The following is a 16299-nucleotide window of genomic DNA, read 5'->3' as shown; positions in this document are numbered from 1 at the left end:
ACCATACATAGACAATGTAGTGTTTATCTGAAAATAGTGGCACGTAATTTGAAAATAAATGGGATCAATGATACATTGGGTTAGCCTATTTGAAAGTACTTTAGTCCTACTACATTTTAAAGAGACTATGAATTAGCGGCATGTGTACATGAGTACACTGTCCGTATGAAAGCCAACGCATCTGGACCTCATCAGGCAACGGGTCCTAGTGCAGGTCTACCCGTTCAGTACCTGTCAGCGTCAGACATGACACAAAGATGACGTAGTATTAAGAGCGACAACAGTAGCGAGTAGTCTTTCTTTAGGTCCTTGCTGAAAAATAGGTTCAGCTTCATTTATTTGTTGGCATAACCCTTGTCTTGTCTTCCCGTCAAAATTGGAAGTCAACACTTATGTTTTAACTTTTTCTTACGTTTCTGTCCCTTTTTTCAACACTTTTTTTAAATCTTTTTTTTTTACATTTAACACTACGTGACACTAACTTATTAACTTTCATTTTACAGTTATTTTTGGGGATTTATGGTCAAATAAATCTCCTTTTTAGGAAAGTACACCTACTGTTTGAGTTAGAAAAGCAGAAATGAATAATTATTTAGACTAAAATTAAGGAATGTACCTTGGAATATGTCTGAAATAGCCTGAAAGCACTTCAATTTTCTTTTACAAATGCTATAAGACAATAAGACAATTTGTAGTTGCCAAAGAGCGTTGTGTGGAATCAATCATGTTATTTTGGGGAATTAAAAAGAACATTGATATAGGAAAACGGGTCATTTTGACCCGAGGACAACATGAGGGTTAAGAACTTTAATTACCTCTCGGAATAATACTTTTAGGTGACAAAAGTTAACAGAAAGTCGTTATCTCCCTACAGGTTGCCTTGGCGACAGAGATCCCCGACTACAACCAGATGACATTGCCGCTGGGAGGTGGTCACACGGCCACGGCAGCCCAAATGAGGCATTTCTGCCGCAGCTACGAGTTCACTCTTCCCCCCCAGCCTTCCTCCATGTCGCCTCCCCTCCCGCCTCCCTCCACCGTGCAGTTCTCCACTCTGGGTCCCGGGGGGCGCCACGTCTACTGCAACATCCCTATGACACTGCTGAATGGACAGGTGGGAGAAAACAAAGGACGATGTTTGTTTTTTTGCAGTTCCTAAGATAGTTTCTAGCATCCAACATCTGCACAGTGTATCCTTTTTCTTAAATTGCCATGCTGTTTTTTTTATGTGCATGTACTCAGAGTTTTATCACATTTAAAATAAAACCCCCTCTTTTCTCCCCAGGGGTTAGGAGCAGTTCACTGGGGAACAAGAGGTCTGTTTGGATAAAATAAAATCTAGACAGAAAACAGTATCTTCATATTATCCAACCTAAAATATTTATTCATTTTAACAGAGTGGGAAATAGCTGTCATATGCAGTATAGTGAGGCATGGTGCATTGTTGGCATTTGATAGTACTGTATATACTGTAGAATGTTTTTTAATTGATTTTTGCTATGAGTTGTGGTTTGGGGGGGAGATTCCTGCTGATCATCGTGGTGTTGTGTTTTTTTTTTCCAGGTGACCCAGAGCAGTACGCTTGGGAAGAAGCAAGAACTCCACCTGAACAGCACCTTCGTACCGCTCACCAGCAGAGAACTAAGCTCTGACATCTGGTAGAGGGACTGCTCAGCTGGTTCTGCATCACAGACCAGGTTTACAGACTGCTTTCACACTGGCTTTGGAAAGGAGGTTGACTGGTTGGTCGACTGGTTTTCATTGGATTTCTGGACTGTGTACAGTCTTGGTTTTCTAGAGCGACTACTTGTGGACTGCCTGCACACTAGTTTTAGGCCGCTTCATCCCACCTTGTGAACAAAGGACTGCTTAAAGACTTAAGCCTTGGATTCACAACTGTTATACTGATATACTGGCTGCAGACTGCTAACAGAAAGACTCAGATCCTAAAAACTGATTCTACTCTGGTCTTGGACACATCAACTGGTATGTAAGCTGTGTTGGCCTGACCACTGGAAAGGAGCGTTCTTACACAACATGACTGCTACACAATTATACACATTTGACTGGTGCAGATAGTTTGTATTGACATGTGGATGTAATGAACTGGAAAAGTCAATTACAAGATCCAGGATGCTTAAGCAATGAGTAGGTATCCCCGAACAGGAGTGCTCCGTTTGTCCAATAAGCTACCAAGTTGGACCTTGGAGCACAAAAAAAAGCAAATATCTCTCAAGTTGACGTCTGCCCGCACACCAGCTGTGTGTCCGGAAAACAAGTTGATTTGTCAGCTGCTCAACTTCTGGGAAATATCGGTTTACGGAAAAAACTAAAGTAGCGTAATCTGGGAAGACCAGTCGACCGTCCAGCTAGCTGAGTTCTCAGTATATCCATCTACCTATTGACTTGGTGGCTAATCGGTTAATGAGGCAGACTTCAAGCAATGATTTTGGAATACCAATCCACCTTAAAACAACAAGTCAACCTCTTGAAAAACAATTCCTGGCTAGCTAGCCTGGTTCGGTTCTTAGAAGCTTATAAATGGTTGACTTAGAAATGGATCCCAGCGAGAATATCCAGATAAGGAGTGATGCGTGAAGCCATTGCTAAACTCATTAATAACTGAGAAAGCACAGTCAGCTGGTGCACATGGAAACATAGCTAGTTACCTCTTGAGCTAAAAAGGCACAGAGAGACTGCAAACCAGCCAGCTCACCTTGTAACCCAGTATACAGCAACTAGTCATCTTCTCAACTCATCAAGAGGTGAACTGGCCAAGAGGTGGCCTACCAACGTTTACCACCAAGCTAAAAGCTTAAAGGACTTGGCTTTTTCTATTTGCATGACCACCCATTTAGATAAAAAAAAAAAATAATCAAACAAATATAGATAAAAGAGTAAATGACACATTCATTTCTCACAGCCTCTCTTAATACGGAGGAGAATAAACATCTTACGTTGATGCGGTATATTTGTTTTCTGTCCGGCCATGAAGTGATTATAAAAAAAAAACTGATGAAGGGAAAAAAGGAGGTGTCCCTCCAAAAAGATTTTTTTTTTTTTTGGTTTTATTTAAGAATGTTATGCTTTTAGAAAGTTGGTGGGCATTTTAGCCAGTCTTTGTTTCAAATGTTTGTTACAATAATCTCTGTACAGCTTCCATAACTTATGCATAGACCTATTACATGACAGTGATTTGTTCCCTGCAATTTCTGTTAACTCCCACATTGTGTGTGAGACCCAGAGCCTGTTTTTGCTTTCATGATGGATGGATGGATGGATGGATGGATGGATGAATGGGTGGATGGATGGACCGATGGATGTATAGATGGGTTAGTGGATGTATAGATAGGTGGATGGATGAGGGGGTTAGGGGTGGGTGGGAGGATGGATGGATGCTCACGGCAGTACAACCTTGCTAAGGGACCACCACCTGTCAGCCAAAGGGGATGGGGATTGTGGGGGGGGGGGGTTGGTCCCCTGCATACAGAGCCAGATTTCAGGCTGAACCAGACCACATTCTTCTTTCTGAGCTTTAAGAAACCAAGATTATTACCATAATATTTAAGCAAAGTGAATAATGTTTTGAATTTACACAAAGGTACTGTCATTGTCTTATTAGAACCAATGAATTCTGGATATTTGAGATTGTTTGATACAATGATTAATTATTTGAGTTATATTCGATGGCAATATACGGTATAGTGGTTGTCTTTTGATTTCTGCTCATTTCTTTGACTATTCTTTGGATATATTAGTTGAAATAATTTAACTGAGAGCAAATAAAAATGATGAGTTGTTTTATACATCTTGGATGCCTGTCCTCTGACGCAAGTGTTATTTCTTCTTTCTTCTACTTCTTCCCCACTTTCCCCTTGTCTGATTTCATGTTCTGTTTCTTGCTTATTCATACTCTCTGCCAGCTGTTTCCCCATCCTTCCAACTGTCATCTTCCTCAAATGTTCTGCTCCTCCCACTCTCCTTCTCGTTACAGGGGACTTATGATATTCATTTTCAGGTTCCTACTTGTATTTCATGTTTCTACAAAAACACGTTCACGTGCTTAACTGTTAAAAAAACACTGTAATTGTTCTCATACTGCCCATGGGTGCTGCACCGTATTGACCCCCGTCTGAGACTCTGTTGTAGTGCGTAGGACAGCGGGTTCTTGTCCTCGTCTGCAACCCCAGACTTCCCTCTGCCCTCCTGAGCAGCAGGTGTTGCTGTTGAAGCTTTTCAATCTGAATTGGAATTAAATTAATTTTTTTCATAGAAGAGAGAAACGTTACATTATAAATTTTATTGAGATTTGGTAAACAGCTAGCTAGACTATTTGTTCAATCTGAGTTGTCTGTTGCACGACTAAAACAACTTTTGAATGTACACATGTTCCACCAAAACAGATTCTTTCCCAAGGCTATTTAGCGCCGCCCAAGACAACTGTGATCAGTTTAAAGGTCCCATGACAGGGTGCTCTTTGGATGCTTTTATATAGACCTTAGTGGTCCCCTAATACTGTATCTGAAGTCTCTTTTATATAGACCTAGTGGTCCCCTAATACTGTATCTAAGTCTCTTTTATATAGACCTTAGTGGTCCCCTAATACTGTATCTGAAGTCTCTTTATATAGACCTTAGTGGTCTACTATACTGTATCTGAAATCTCTTTTATATAGACCTTAGTGGTCCCCTAATACTGTATCTGAAGTCTCTTTTATATAGACCTTAGTGGTCCCTGATACTGTATCTGAGTCTCTTTTATATAGATCTATTGGTCCCCTGATACTGTATCGAAGTCTCTTTTATATAGACCTAGTGGTCCCCTGATACTGTATCTGAAGTCTCTTTATATAGACCTTAGTGGTCCCCTGAATACTGTATCTGAAGTCTCTTTTTATATAGACCTTAGTGGTCCCCTATTCTGTATCTGAAGTCTCTTTATTAGAGACCTTAGTGGTACCCTAATACTGTATCTGAAGTCTCTTTTATATAGACCTTAGTGGTCCCCTAATTCTGTATCTGAAGTCTCTTTTATATAGACCTTAGTGGTACCCTAATACTGTATCTGAAGTCTCTTTTATATAGACCTTATGGGTCCCGTAATACTGTATCTGAAGTCTCTTTTATATAGACCTTAGTGGTCCCCTAATACTGTATCTGAAGTCTCTTTCCCATAATTCAGCCTTGGTGCAGAATTCCAGCCACTAGAGCCAGTCTCACAATGAGCTTTCCTTAGTATGTGCCATTTCTGAGTCTGTAGCTTTGGAGGAGGGGTGGCCTTGACCAACTGCCACAGTGCTCGTTTAAAAGCCATGATGTCTCTCTCTCATGGGTGGGCCAAATTCTCTGGGCGGGCAAAGCAGAGAAAGGGGAGGTAACCTTGCCCCTTATGACCACATAAGGAGCGAGATTCCAGATCGGTCCATCTGAGCTTTCATTTTCTCAAAGGAAGAGCAGGAATACCCAGGGCTCGGTTTACACCTATCACCATTTCTAGCCACTGGTGACCCATAGGCAACTCATATTAATCTTAAAAAAACTCATAAGTGGCATTTTCATACCATGGGACATTTAAGGAAATGACAATAAGCTAGAGCATGTTTTTCTCCTATCCAGGAAGTGAAGATAGGTCTGGCAATTTGAGACAATAGACCAGCCTCCTCTGCAGCGTATGTAATGTAAACTGTAAAGTAGCTAGCTGCTAACTGCTGTCCTGGATGAGTGTGTTCAGCCAGACTTCTGTGATAATCACCCCGACAACAATCCACCGAGCGGCCGGTGGTTTGTCCTCCAGAGGACAGTTCCTGTCACGTCTTGAAGTTTATTCCCCCCTTGGACTGATTGACGCAAGTCATGTTCGTTTTCATTGAAGTTCACTTGGAGGTAGTTATATGGATAGGTATGTGGCCTTTACACAGAATTGCTACCCATTGCCAAATGTGTAAGCTCCAGTTTTAGGGTTGGAATTGCACACATGTATTAAACAAAGTGTTTTCCAGAGTATGAATGAATGATGGTGAATGTATGAATTTAGGTTTGTAGTTTAGCTTTATTATACCCAACTGCAACGACTGCAGACCTCTTATTTAAACACGTAAATGTGTGTGTTTGTGTATATATATGTATATGTTATTTACTGTACGTAAACATGCAATGACACTGACAAACCTATTCATTATTATTATAGGCCCGACTCTCATCAGCAGACGTCTTATTGCTCCCTGTTGAGCCAGAATTACCCCTGGAACCGGTCTCAGCTAAAGCCGAGCTCCTTCATCAGCCGGAATTCCCCCAACTGCTCTCTGGACCTGAGGGTCTCGGGCACCCACACCCCTTCCTGCTGCTGCTGCCTTCCTCCATACATACCCATATATCCTCCCCAACCAGGGCAAGTGCCAAGGCTTTCTTTTGGTTATTTTGGTTCGTCACTGTGTATCCTACACATCGTTGCACGTCCTACACGTCTGATGTAAACACCAGACACAGACGTGACGTGCATTTAAATCTTGGCGCATATATGACGTAAATTTAAATACAATGTAAATGGCACCTAAATCTTCTCATCTTACTCTCAGGAAAAAAGCAAACGGGTGTAGAAGTATGCCCTTCAATATTTGGATGTAATGGAAAAACTAAAAAATATGGCCTCATTCCTACATTTAGAGTAAAACCCAAATAAACCCAAATCACAAGTAATTAAACATATTCAGCAAAATTAAATTGCTTCTTTACTTTACAGACATGTTTTGTCAGGTTAATCTTTTACAATTATTTCTGAAATACAACTGATTTTAAGAAGGCAATGGAGTAAATGTATTGTATAACAATAACAATAATGCAATAATACATGTATTTCCAAATTATTATGAATGAAATGAATTCACCCTAGTTCAATAGAACTTATGAAGATAGTGGTTCCAATTCAAATCTATTCAATGAGAAATTAATCTTAACAAAAAATTCCACCAGTGGGTTTGTTCTTTCTGGAGTGACCATGTATTTTTGAGTTTTAAAGTTCATGGTTGCAGGTGTCACAGATGTGTTGCTTACAGTGTACATTCACATTCATTCATACTAAATTTACATTGTGGCTTATACTGCTGAAATTTCCAAAGCCATAAGGAGTTTCGGTTGTTATTTCTAAAAAGCTAAGTCTCAGTGGGACGCCAACAGCCATGTAGATAATACATTGACTATAGATAAGTACCTCATACATAAATATCTCATTAACTCTTCGATCAAGGGTGGCCCATTCTTACCTCCAATGATAGCTGTACAAAAAAATATAAGACACCAAAACTAAGGTGCATTCTGCTGTTTCCATAAATGTTCTTTTCGTCTTTCATAGAGTTGTAGCTTACCCAGATGGTGGGAATGCTTGATTTGACCACACTATAAATGGATCAGACACTGTCTTTTCAAGCTGGCCTGTTTCCGTGCATCAAGAAATACAGGCACCCTGTCTCCTGGAAATTATGTGTAATGACACTCATTTGTTTTGCCAATTACATTGTGTCAGGAAATGTAATTACTGCCTGGATCATGTTAAATGATAATGCATTTTCCACTTACGGAGACATGGGACCTTGTCAACACAGAGACCAGGGTCCATGTGTAGAGTCCAGCATGTACAGCAGATACTGTTTGTTTAGGAAGCAAAAGCACTTTGGTTTATAGGAACAAGTTGTGGTTTCAGTTCAGTTAGGGTTGATTTGAGAAACATGTCTCATCTCATACGTCACTTTTGACTTTGTCCAATATTAAACCAAAACCACAATCTTTCCCTTAACCTTTACGTGCATGCTAACATGCTCACAAAGACAACTCTATAAATATATATATAATATAACATTTCATTTAGCTGATGCTTTTATCCAAAGCACTGCTATATATGTCAGAGGTTGCACGTCTCTGGAGCAACTAGGGGTTAAGTGTCTTGCTCAGGGACACATTGGTCGATGTATCACATTGGGAATCAAACCCATATATACACTCACCTAAAGGATTATTAGGAACACCTGTTCAATTTCTCACTAATGCAATTATCTAATCAACCAATCACATGGCAGTTGCTTCAATGCATTTAGGGGTGTGGTCCTGGTCAAGACAAGCTCCTGAAATTACTCTACTTCCAGCAGTATAATGCACCATGTCACAAAGCTACAATCATTTCAAATTGGTTTCTTGAACATGACAATGAGTTCACTGTACTAAAATGGCCCCCACAGTCACCAGATCTCAACCTAATAGAGCATCTTTGGGATGTGGTGGAACGGGAGCTTTGGTCCCTGGACGTGCATCCCACGAATCTCCATCAACTGCAAGATGCTATCCTATCAACATGGGCCATTTCTAAAGAATGCTTTCAGCACCTTGTTGAATCAATGCCACATAGAATTAAGGCAGTTCTGAAGGCGAAAGGGGGTCAAACACAGTATTAGTATGGTGTTCCTAATAATCCTATAGGTGAGTGTACATAATGTTCATCGTCTTACTTTAGCATGGTAACACTTAACTATTCGCACAAAACCGAGGCTTACTTTAGCAGGTATTTGGTCGTAAACAAAAGTACTGAAAATATTCAACCTACAACCGGATGATGGGTCTAGGTGAAATGTCGGGTGATCACCAAAGTCATTAGGGTTTATCGTCTGTGGGCCATTAACGTCTGTGCAAAATTGAATCGCAATCCAGCCAATAGTTGTTGAGATATCTCAGTCGTGAGCAATGGTTTGAAACCAACCAAAACGTAATTGCAACACGTCTTCCAAATCATACGACGACATTGGTCGTTAATTCCTACCCGATAATACGACCAACAAGGAGCGTTTCATAAGGTAACGCCCCTAGCGGTGGCAGGAAATACGAGCATTTTTCCATCCTCGTGTCTAAACGGAATCTTAACAGTCATGGTTTAAAACATTGTTAACGTTGCGAAACGTTCACTGTTCGGTTATGTTTTGGAACGAAACCTACTTGATTAGGTTTGAGCGGCCTACTCATGATCTGCAGTAAAACTGCCATGGTTTTCCTATGGTGAGAGCTGTGCATGCTCAACGATGTCGCCACTGCTCTGATTTATTATTAATAATTTCCACTTTGACCAAGTTTGGGGGGGCAGTAGCTCAGTCCGCAGAGAGTTGGGTTGGGAACCGGAAGGGTCGCTGGTTCAAGTCCCCGGACGGACCAAAGTACAGAGGGTGGATTATAGCCGGAGAGATGCCACTTCACCTCCTGGGCCTACTGCCAGATGCTCTTGAGCAAGGCACCCCCCCCAACAACTCAGGGTGCTGGTCCAGGACTAGCAGCCCATCTCTCTATTTGTGCATGGATAGGTCCTGACCATGTGTGTGTATTTCAGGCCTGTGTGTATTGATTACAAATAGAACAGAGTGTAAATTGTAATTTCTGCACTTTGGATCAATAAACAGTATAAATTAGTTACCCATGATTTTGAAAACTAGTTGGTTAAGTTTAGAAAAAGATCTTGGTTTGGGTTAAAATCATCTGTTATGTCACTTAACTTAACGTTATGCATAATAAACTTGTCAGACGTTGTAGTGTGGTTATGTCTAGGCACCTAAACTAAAAAGATCGGGGTTTGGGTCGAAATAGACATAACTTTGGGTTACGCACGGGATGCTGAACGTGACATAGCTCCGTTTGTTTCGTAAAGTAAAACAAATACTCGACAAACTTGTATTTTCCAGCAGGACCTGAACCCCGGTCTCCTGGGTGGAAGACCCCAACCTGCCTCCTTCCTCTCAGTTTGACGCTCTTATACATTTTTCTCCTTACATATTAGGCTACTTTGCTCCCGTAATAATTACTGGAGGCCTACACCGCTTGTACTAACAACCTATTGGAGTATTAATGTTTTTTATTTATTTATTTATTTTTTATTAGTCTCCATAATTCCTGTTAATACTGTCGGGTATAAACAGAATTTCTAGGAGACAGAGTTGTAGCAGTAGAGGCTCTTTCTTCAAAATTACTTAATTACTTTGTCAAAGTTGTAGTTTATACTTTTTCTGTTTCAAATTCCTTAATCTTAGTGCGTTTAAAAAACAAAAATTTTCGTACTTTGCTATCAAACTTTTACTGTATGACAGAAGCAACAACAAGGGTTAAACAACATTATTCTAAAGATAATTGCCTGACATTAATCAAACAAATAATAAACCTCCACCTAATGCATGTACTTCTGTCATATGAGCTATATATGATAGCTCATATGTAATATCTATATTTGAAGTTGTAATATGTAAGGAACAGAACAGAAGATGAAATATTCACATATGAAGTCCCTCATACACTGGAGAGTGGATGGATGTGGCATAGCGGCGTTATGTCAGGGTGGAGATTAAAGTACTGTGTATAGAGCTTGAATTTTTAATAAACAAAAAGAAAGTACACACCAACAAAAGGTGTCCAGCTAAACAGCAGGCCACGAAATCCAAAATGAGGAAAAAGACAAAACAGGAATAAGAGGAACACCGAGACGGAACAGGTAGAATAATCTTTTATATGGCCAATTAAAAAGGAAAAAAAATATTTCATCAGAATCATTTATAATGACAAATGTTTCTGATAAATGAATATTTAAAAAAATAAAATTCAAATGGACGTTCAACCAGTGTTGGCGTTGCATAGTCTGTCCACCACAGGACGCTCTACAACGTCCCTGTTAGTGATGGCGTACCATAGTCTGTCCACCAGAGGACGCTCTACAATATCCCTGTTGGCAATATTCTGACTTTTTTTTATTATCTTAAGTTTGTATTTTTATACCTTTTATTTATCATAACTTTACTATAGTTTGAAATTTCTCTGTTCTGTTGTGACTATAAAGCAAATTATCACATTCATTTAGTGAGAACTCATAAATAACTACACATAATTAATGTTAGGAAAATCTGTTAATGTTTTGTTACGCAATTGTGGCTTTTAAAAAAAAAAAAATTGAATGTACTGTACATGGGCCAATATATATCGTAATATTGGATTTTTAAACAACCAAATATTTGTATCGATATATTTATCACTCTACTCCAAACAGAAACAATAATCCGACAAGAGACAAAGACAGAACAGAGACTAAATACACAGGGTCATGAGAAAATATGGAACACGTGACACTAGGCCGGGGAAACAGGTGAAACACAAAAGATAATCACGGGGGGGGGCAAAGACAGGAAGTAAAACTAGACAAGACAAGGGAGATATAACAGAAACAGGAACATACAACCATGACACTATGAGTGTCATATAACTTATCATCCAGCGAGTCACTAATATATTACTCATGAACCAAACACAACTGAAGTTACTAAGAACCCAACTCAATACACGATATCACAAATGTATCCTTTTATTTTCTGAGAAAAATGAATGCTAACTTACATTTTATCGGAGCAGTTACGCTGTCGCGGAGGTCACTCAGATGTCACAATGTCATTGTTGAGCTATGAGAACATTTTACACACATTATTGTTATAGTGCAGATAAGAAGTGGGGGAAACACAGCAATAAGAATCTCCGCTTTCAAAAATGTGATTGAAGTTTGTGACTAAAACACTCGGTGACGTGACCACAGATTTCCTTTAGATGTGAGATGGTGTCAGGCTTTAGTTTCCTGTGCATGGTAGGCATAAGATAGGGGAAGAGTTAAAACCAGATAAAAAGTAGCTTCTTGTTAATGCAATGATGTTACAATAATGATTCAAAGTTCTAAGATGCATGTTAGATAACATGACATGTTCCACTTAACCCTTGTGTCGTCTTCCTGTCAACTTGCAACTTTGGGTTTTTCTGGGTTGAAATTTAAACATTTTGTTCTTTTCTACACTTTGACGTTTTTGGTCAATTTTATTCCAATTTTTTCACTTTGACGGTTTTTTAAAATTATTTTTAAGTCCATTTTTTTTTTTAACAATTCCTTTGTCGCTTTTCCCGATGTTTTTGAGGATTTTTGGTAACTTTTTCAGATTGTTTTGGTGAGTTTAAAAAGTTTTTTCCCCGCTTTTTTGTAGTTTTTTTCAACATTTGTCGCTTTTTTTAATAATAATAATAATACATTTAATTTGCAATGCACTTTATATTGATGCAAATCCAAAAGTGCTACATGATTAAAAAAAGGTAAGTGCTAAAGTAAAAACACACACACATTTTAACGTTCTGTTGTCATAGTTCTGATATAGAATTTTTTTGTAAATGGGTTACATTTGACCCCAAGGACAACAGGAGGGTTAAAGCACAATCAGCAGCCTATTTGCGTGTCATTATAAATCATATCCAACAACGGCATACATATGTTTTTGTACTTGTCACATCCAGAGCTGTGTGTGTGTGTGCTCAGACGAGGGCCCACTGTGTTTGTCTGACACACTTCACCACACAAACCGCATGCGTTCACACAGTTAAACTTCCACATCAACATCCTCATTCGTACCTGCTGTCTGTCTGCTAGCTCGCTGTAGCTGTCACAACAGTAGGAAATCATTCTCTGCCTTTTTCGAAAAATGCAGGAGAGCTCTGCTTCCAAAGGGTGAGTCCCCATTTCAATTCAGTTTGTTGAAAATGTATCGACTTTACATGGATCATGCAGTAAAGTCCGAGGCTCAATGTGCTTCATGAAGATGAAAGCTTTTATAAGAAATCTTGTCTGGCTTATTATTAAAATGGATCAGTCCGATTGATTGCAGGAGAGACTCCACTCCCCACGAACATGAGCGCTCATGTCTAATGCACATTTATTACTTTGTGGCTGTAAATTGAGTATCCAACCAGAAAGGTAAAGATCATTTCCTAGCTGATAATGAATAATAATAATACCAACCAAATCTTGTTTTTCAGCAGAGAAAAGCACATAACAAAACAACAATAATAGTACTAATAATTTGCATACAGTACCATATCTTTTGGTGATATATATGTGTATATCAAAAAAAATTCACAACACATTTCTCAACACAAAAAGTGTGTTTTCCCCGGTTCAATCTGTACAATATACAATGTACAATTATACGCAATTATAAGCTTGAGCAAACATCAGTGAGTCGCATGAACACGTTGCATTTCGCCTGAATGCATTAGTCATAGAAGCACCTTTAAGATACTTGTGCAGCTCGCCTCATGTCTCTACATGCCTTTAAAACATGTGGAGACGTACTGGAGCACCTCAGCCTGAGCACAACATGCCAGGGGGCAAATCCAGTGCCAGTATATTGGAGCTAAATGTATACATTTATATTTCAACTGACGTATTCATTCCACATGCGTGTGATTTATGCCCCAAAAAACTGCGTGAGAGTTAATGCTCCAAGTGTGAATAAACGCCATGAGGAATTTCTCAGGCTGTTTGCACACCACAGGCCGTGAAAACCGTATTCCTGCGTGTCATCTGCTGTTGAAAGACTCACCAAATAGCCAGTGGGCATTAAAGGACATACAGAAGAGCCATGTGACGGGACAATGAGCAGCTGCGCTGGAGTAATAGGGCCTCCAGATCACTGTTGGGTGTCAGTTGCGTGGCATTGTCCATGTCTTTGCACACCAGAAACATGTCTGACACGTCAGTGGTGCTGAAAAAAAGTCCCAGGGTTTGGAGCATCTTGTTGGACCAACACGGTCTCACGGCAGTTCGTAAAATGGTCGTGTACACGGACTTGTTTTTTTTGTGCGCCGGGACACGATCCGCGGTCTCTGGGGGGACGAAATAACGGGGGAAACAATCCAAACATTTGGTTGATCCCACATGGAATTACAAGACACCGCTATTTTAGTTACATCTTTCGGTCTTGCATGTTCAGCACATAGCATGTGGAAAAAGGAAAAAAAATAACCGAAAGATTCCAAACAAACAGATGATCTAAAGAGCTTTTTTTGTCTCTTCACCTAGACTTTCTCAAGATAACTAATATATATGTTTCACATGTGAACAGCCATCTTAGTTGTTGAGCGTCGTCCACATTTACATTTACATTTGTCGTAATCTTACTCAACAAAGCATCACGCTGTTCACAATAAAAAGGACAGTAGAAAACAAATTGGAACTCCTTTTTGATTATTGTTTGAAGACATCAGACAGACCCGCTTTTCTTCTTCTAACATAATGCCGTCCAGGGGGTCCTCAGAGTTACTAAAAGGGGGGGCCACCAAATCATCAACCCATTCTCACTCCGAACATGTAAAATGTGGACGTTTGGACAGTGGCTGTCAGCGCCTGATTGGACGAAAAAGGCGCCCTTCAGAGTGTGTGTAGAACATACCGGGGAGAACAGCATGTAGACGGGGTTTAGCGAGTACTATGTAAGGGGGGGATTCCACGTAGGGTGGCTGGTCGGGGGGGGTGGATGGATCAAACACAGGACTTTCACCCAGGAGAGCAGAACCTTAAGCCCCCACCCACGAGCTTTTCCTAAACCTAACAGCGTCAAAAGGGACGCCAGTAGTCCCAACTAAGCGTATGTCACTAACAACGACAAAGGCACCTGACCAAGAATCCGTATTTTACAAGATGGGAGTGAGAATGTGTTGAAATTATTGGTAATTTATTAAAAGCAATCTACGCATTAAAAAGGTAAAAAATTGGAAGACCCCTGCTCTACATAGTAAATGCCATAAACATATTCTTTGTAAATTTTTACAATCATTCCCTGACAGAACCAAGCAGGCCTGCCTTATGACTCAATCCAAATTCTTTCTTTAAACGACCTATGGGAGCGTTTTCTCCTTTGTTAGTCGCGTTTTGCCTTGGTCCATATAGTATATCATCAACCCACTGACCAAATCAATACTGAGATTTTAGTTAATAAAAATGGACTCACTAAACCCATACAAAGTGCATATATATTTTTAAGACTTTTTTTATTTTTTTATATCCCTGAGAAATATTTGCCTTTACAATCTATCTGCATCCATGTCGCGCAAACCATTCCTTCACTGAGCTATCCATATCTTCCTAAAAGCATCACGTAATCCCTATGTCTCCCGCTAAAGTCTACTTTGGTGCATACGCAGAAATGATCTCAGGACACAGATTAGCATTAATTCCTACATGGTGATACGTCTAAGGCCTCAGACCTGGGCAGTATGATTGAGTACAGGACACACAATAGCTTGAAAACACTTGTTTGTTGTGTATTAGTTGTGTTTTCTACAGGTTTTAACAGGTAATGCAGCCTTTTTTAAGTTACTGCTCATGACTTAGGCTACAACAATAATGATGGAATAAATAAAGAGTGCGTGTATGTATCTTTTTACAAAAAGTGTTTCTGTTGATTGATTGCTGTATGTGTCATGAAGTCAGCGTGGTAAATAGAATATGCCCACAGTCTATAGAGAAGCTTGTAAAGCATGTTCCAGCATCAATATGTCTTAACATACATCAAAGTCTTCTCTGCAAATGTTTTAGTGCTTGCAGTAAGCTCGTGGTTGTGGTTTCTGAAGGATGCAGAGCTCCTCCTCTCCTTGCTTTGCTCCAAACAGTTGCACATAAATAACAGCTGATGAGGAACGCCTACTTTACTGGCCAAGGAAGAAGCAATATTAGCAAAGTGCTTCCTGATTCCAATCCGGTAATGTGTAGTAAAGTGCTTCTGATGTGCAATTAAGAAGCATTAAAGGTATCGACTTTCATTTTTTGTCTTGGCAGTGAAAAGACTCCATGGACGAGACCTAGACGATGGTTGTGTTTTTGGATACTGTCACTCGTGATGGTAACGTTGATTATGTTCTACAATTCAAGCTCCAATGTGTCATGGCCTTGGAAGTTTTGGACTACACGCTCACAGTCAAGCCAATCTTACAACATTATGACTATGAGTACTATGAGTACTACAGTCCACAGTGTAAGTACATTTAGTGATATCTTGAAACAAAGGAAAGGAACAAGAAAAAAGACACATCATCTGTTAATAAGAAGTGTCATTTAGATGAATCATCGGCAGCAACGCATCACTGTTAAAGAGGAACTACGCTCAGGCACCCACATAGTTGTGCCAACACATTCTCAGTCCCTTCTCATGAAATATGGACGCTTGGTCAGGTCCCTTTGTCGTTGTTATATGACGCTAAAGGAGACATTTACTGTCATATAACACGTGCTTGGTCGGGACTATTGGCGTCCATTTTGACGCTGTTAGGTGAAGGGAAAGCTCGTGGGTTGGTCGGGCTTACGGTTCCGTGACTCGCGATAACGGGGCAGTTGGGTTTAGGAAAAGTCGCGGGTGGGCTCACGGTTCTGTGACACGCGGGAATAACGGGCCGGTTAACCCTTGTGTTGTCTTCCCGTCAAAAT

General features: G+C 39.9%; 2 protein-coding genes across 3 annotated transcripts in view; both read left to right on the top strand.

Moving 5' to 3' along the window:
- The window catches only part of LOC116685929 (X-linked interleukin-1 receptor accessory protein-like 2), a 34140-nt gene extending 31918 nt beyond the window's left edge, over positions 1-2222 (top strand). Inside the window, exons 9-11 of the mRNA XM_032510849.1 lie at positions 875-1114; positions 1286-1316; positions 1564-2222. Of these exons, the coding sequence (XP_032366740.1) occupies positions 875-1114; positions 1286-1316; positions 1564-1652 (360 nt within the window). The 3' untranslated portion in view covers positions 1653-2222. The remainder of the gene's footprint in view (positions 1-874; positions 1115-1285; positions 1317-1563) is intronic.
- A 10130-nt stretch (positions 2223-12352) lies between these two features.
- LOC116685975 (beta-1,3-galactosyltransferase 2) overlaps positions 12353-16299 on the top strand; it is an 8756-nt gene continuing 4809 nt past the window's right edge. Inside the window, exons 1-2 of one of the 2 annotated variants that reach the window (XM_032510907.1) lie at positions 12353-12546; positions 15655-15850. In XM_032510907.1, coding sequence (XP_032366798.1) covers positions 12521-12546; positions 15655-15850 — 222 coding nt within the window. In that variant the 5' untranslated portion in view covers positions 12353-12520. The remainder of the gene's footprint in view (positions 12547-15654; positions 15851-16299) is intronic. The other variant, XM_032510908.1, reaches the window with a different exon arrangement.

The sequence above is a fragment of the Etheostoma spectabile genome, unplaced genomic scaffold (assembly GCF_008692095.1).
Source record: "Etheostoma spectabile isolate EspeVRDwgs_2016 unplaced genomic scaffold, UIUC_Espe_1.0 scaffold273, whole genome shotgun sequence".
Lineage (NCBI taxonomy): Eukaryota > Metazoa > Chordata > Actinopteri > Perciformes > Percidae > Etheostoma > Etheostoma spectabile.
The sequence above is the reverse complement of the archived record's forward strand: the minus strand, read 5'-3'. Positions and strand labels throughout refer to the sequence as shown.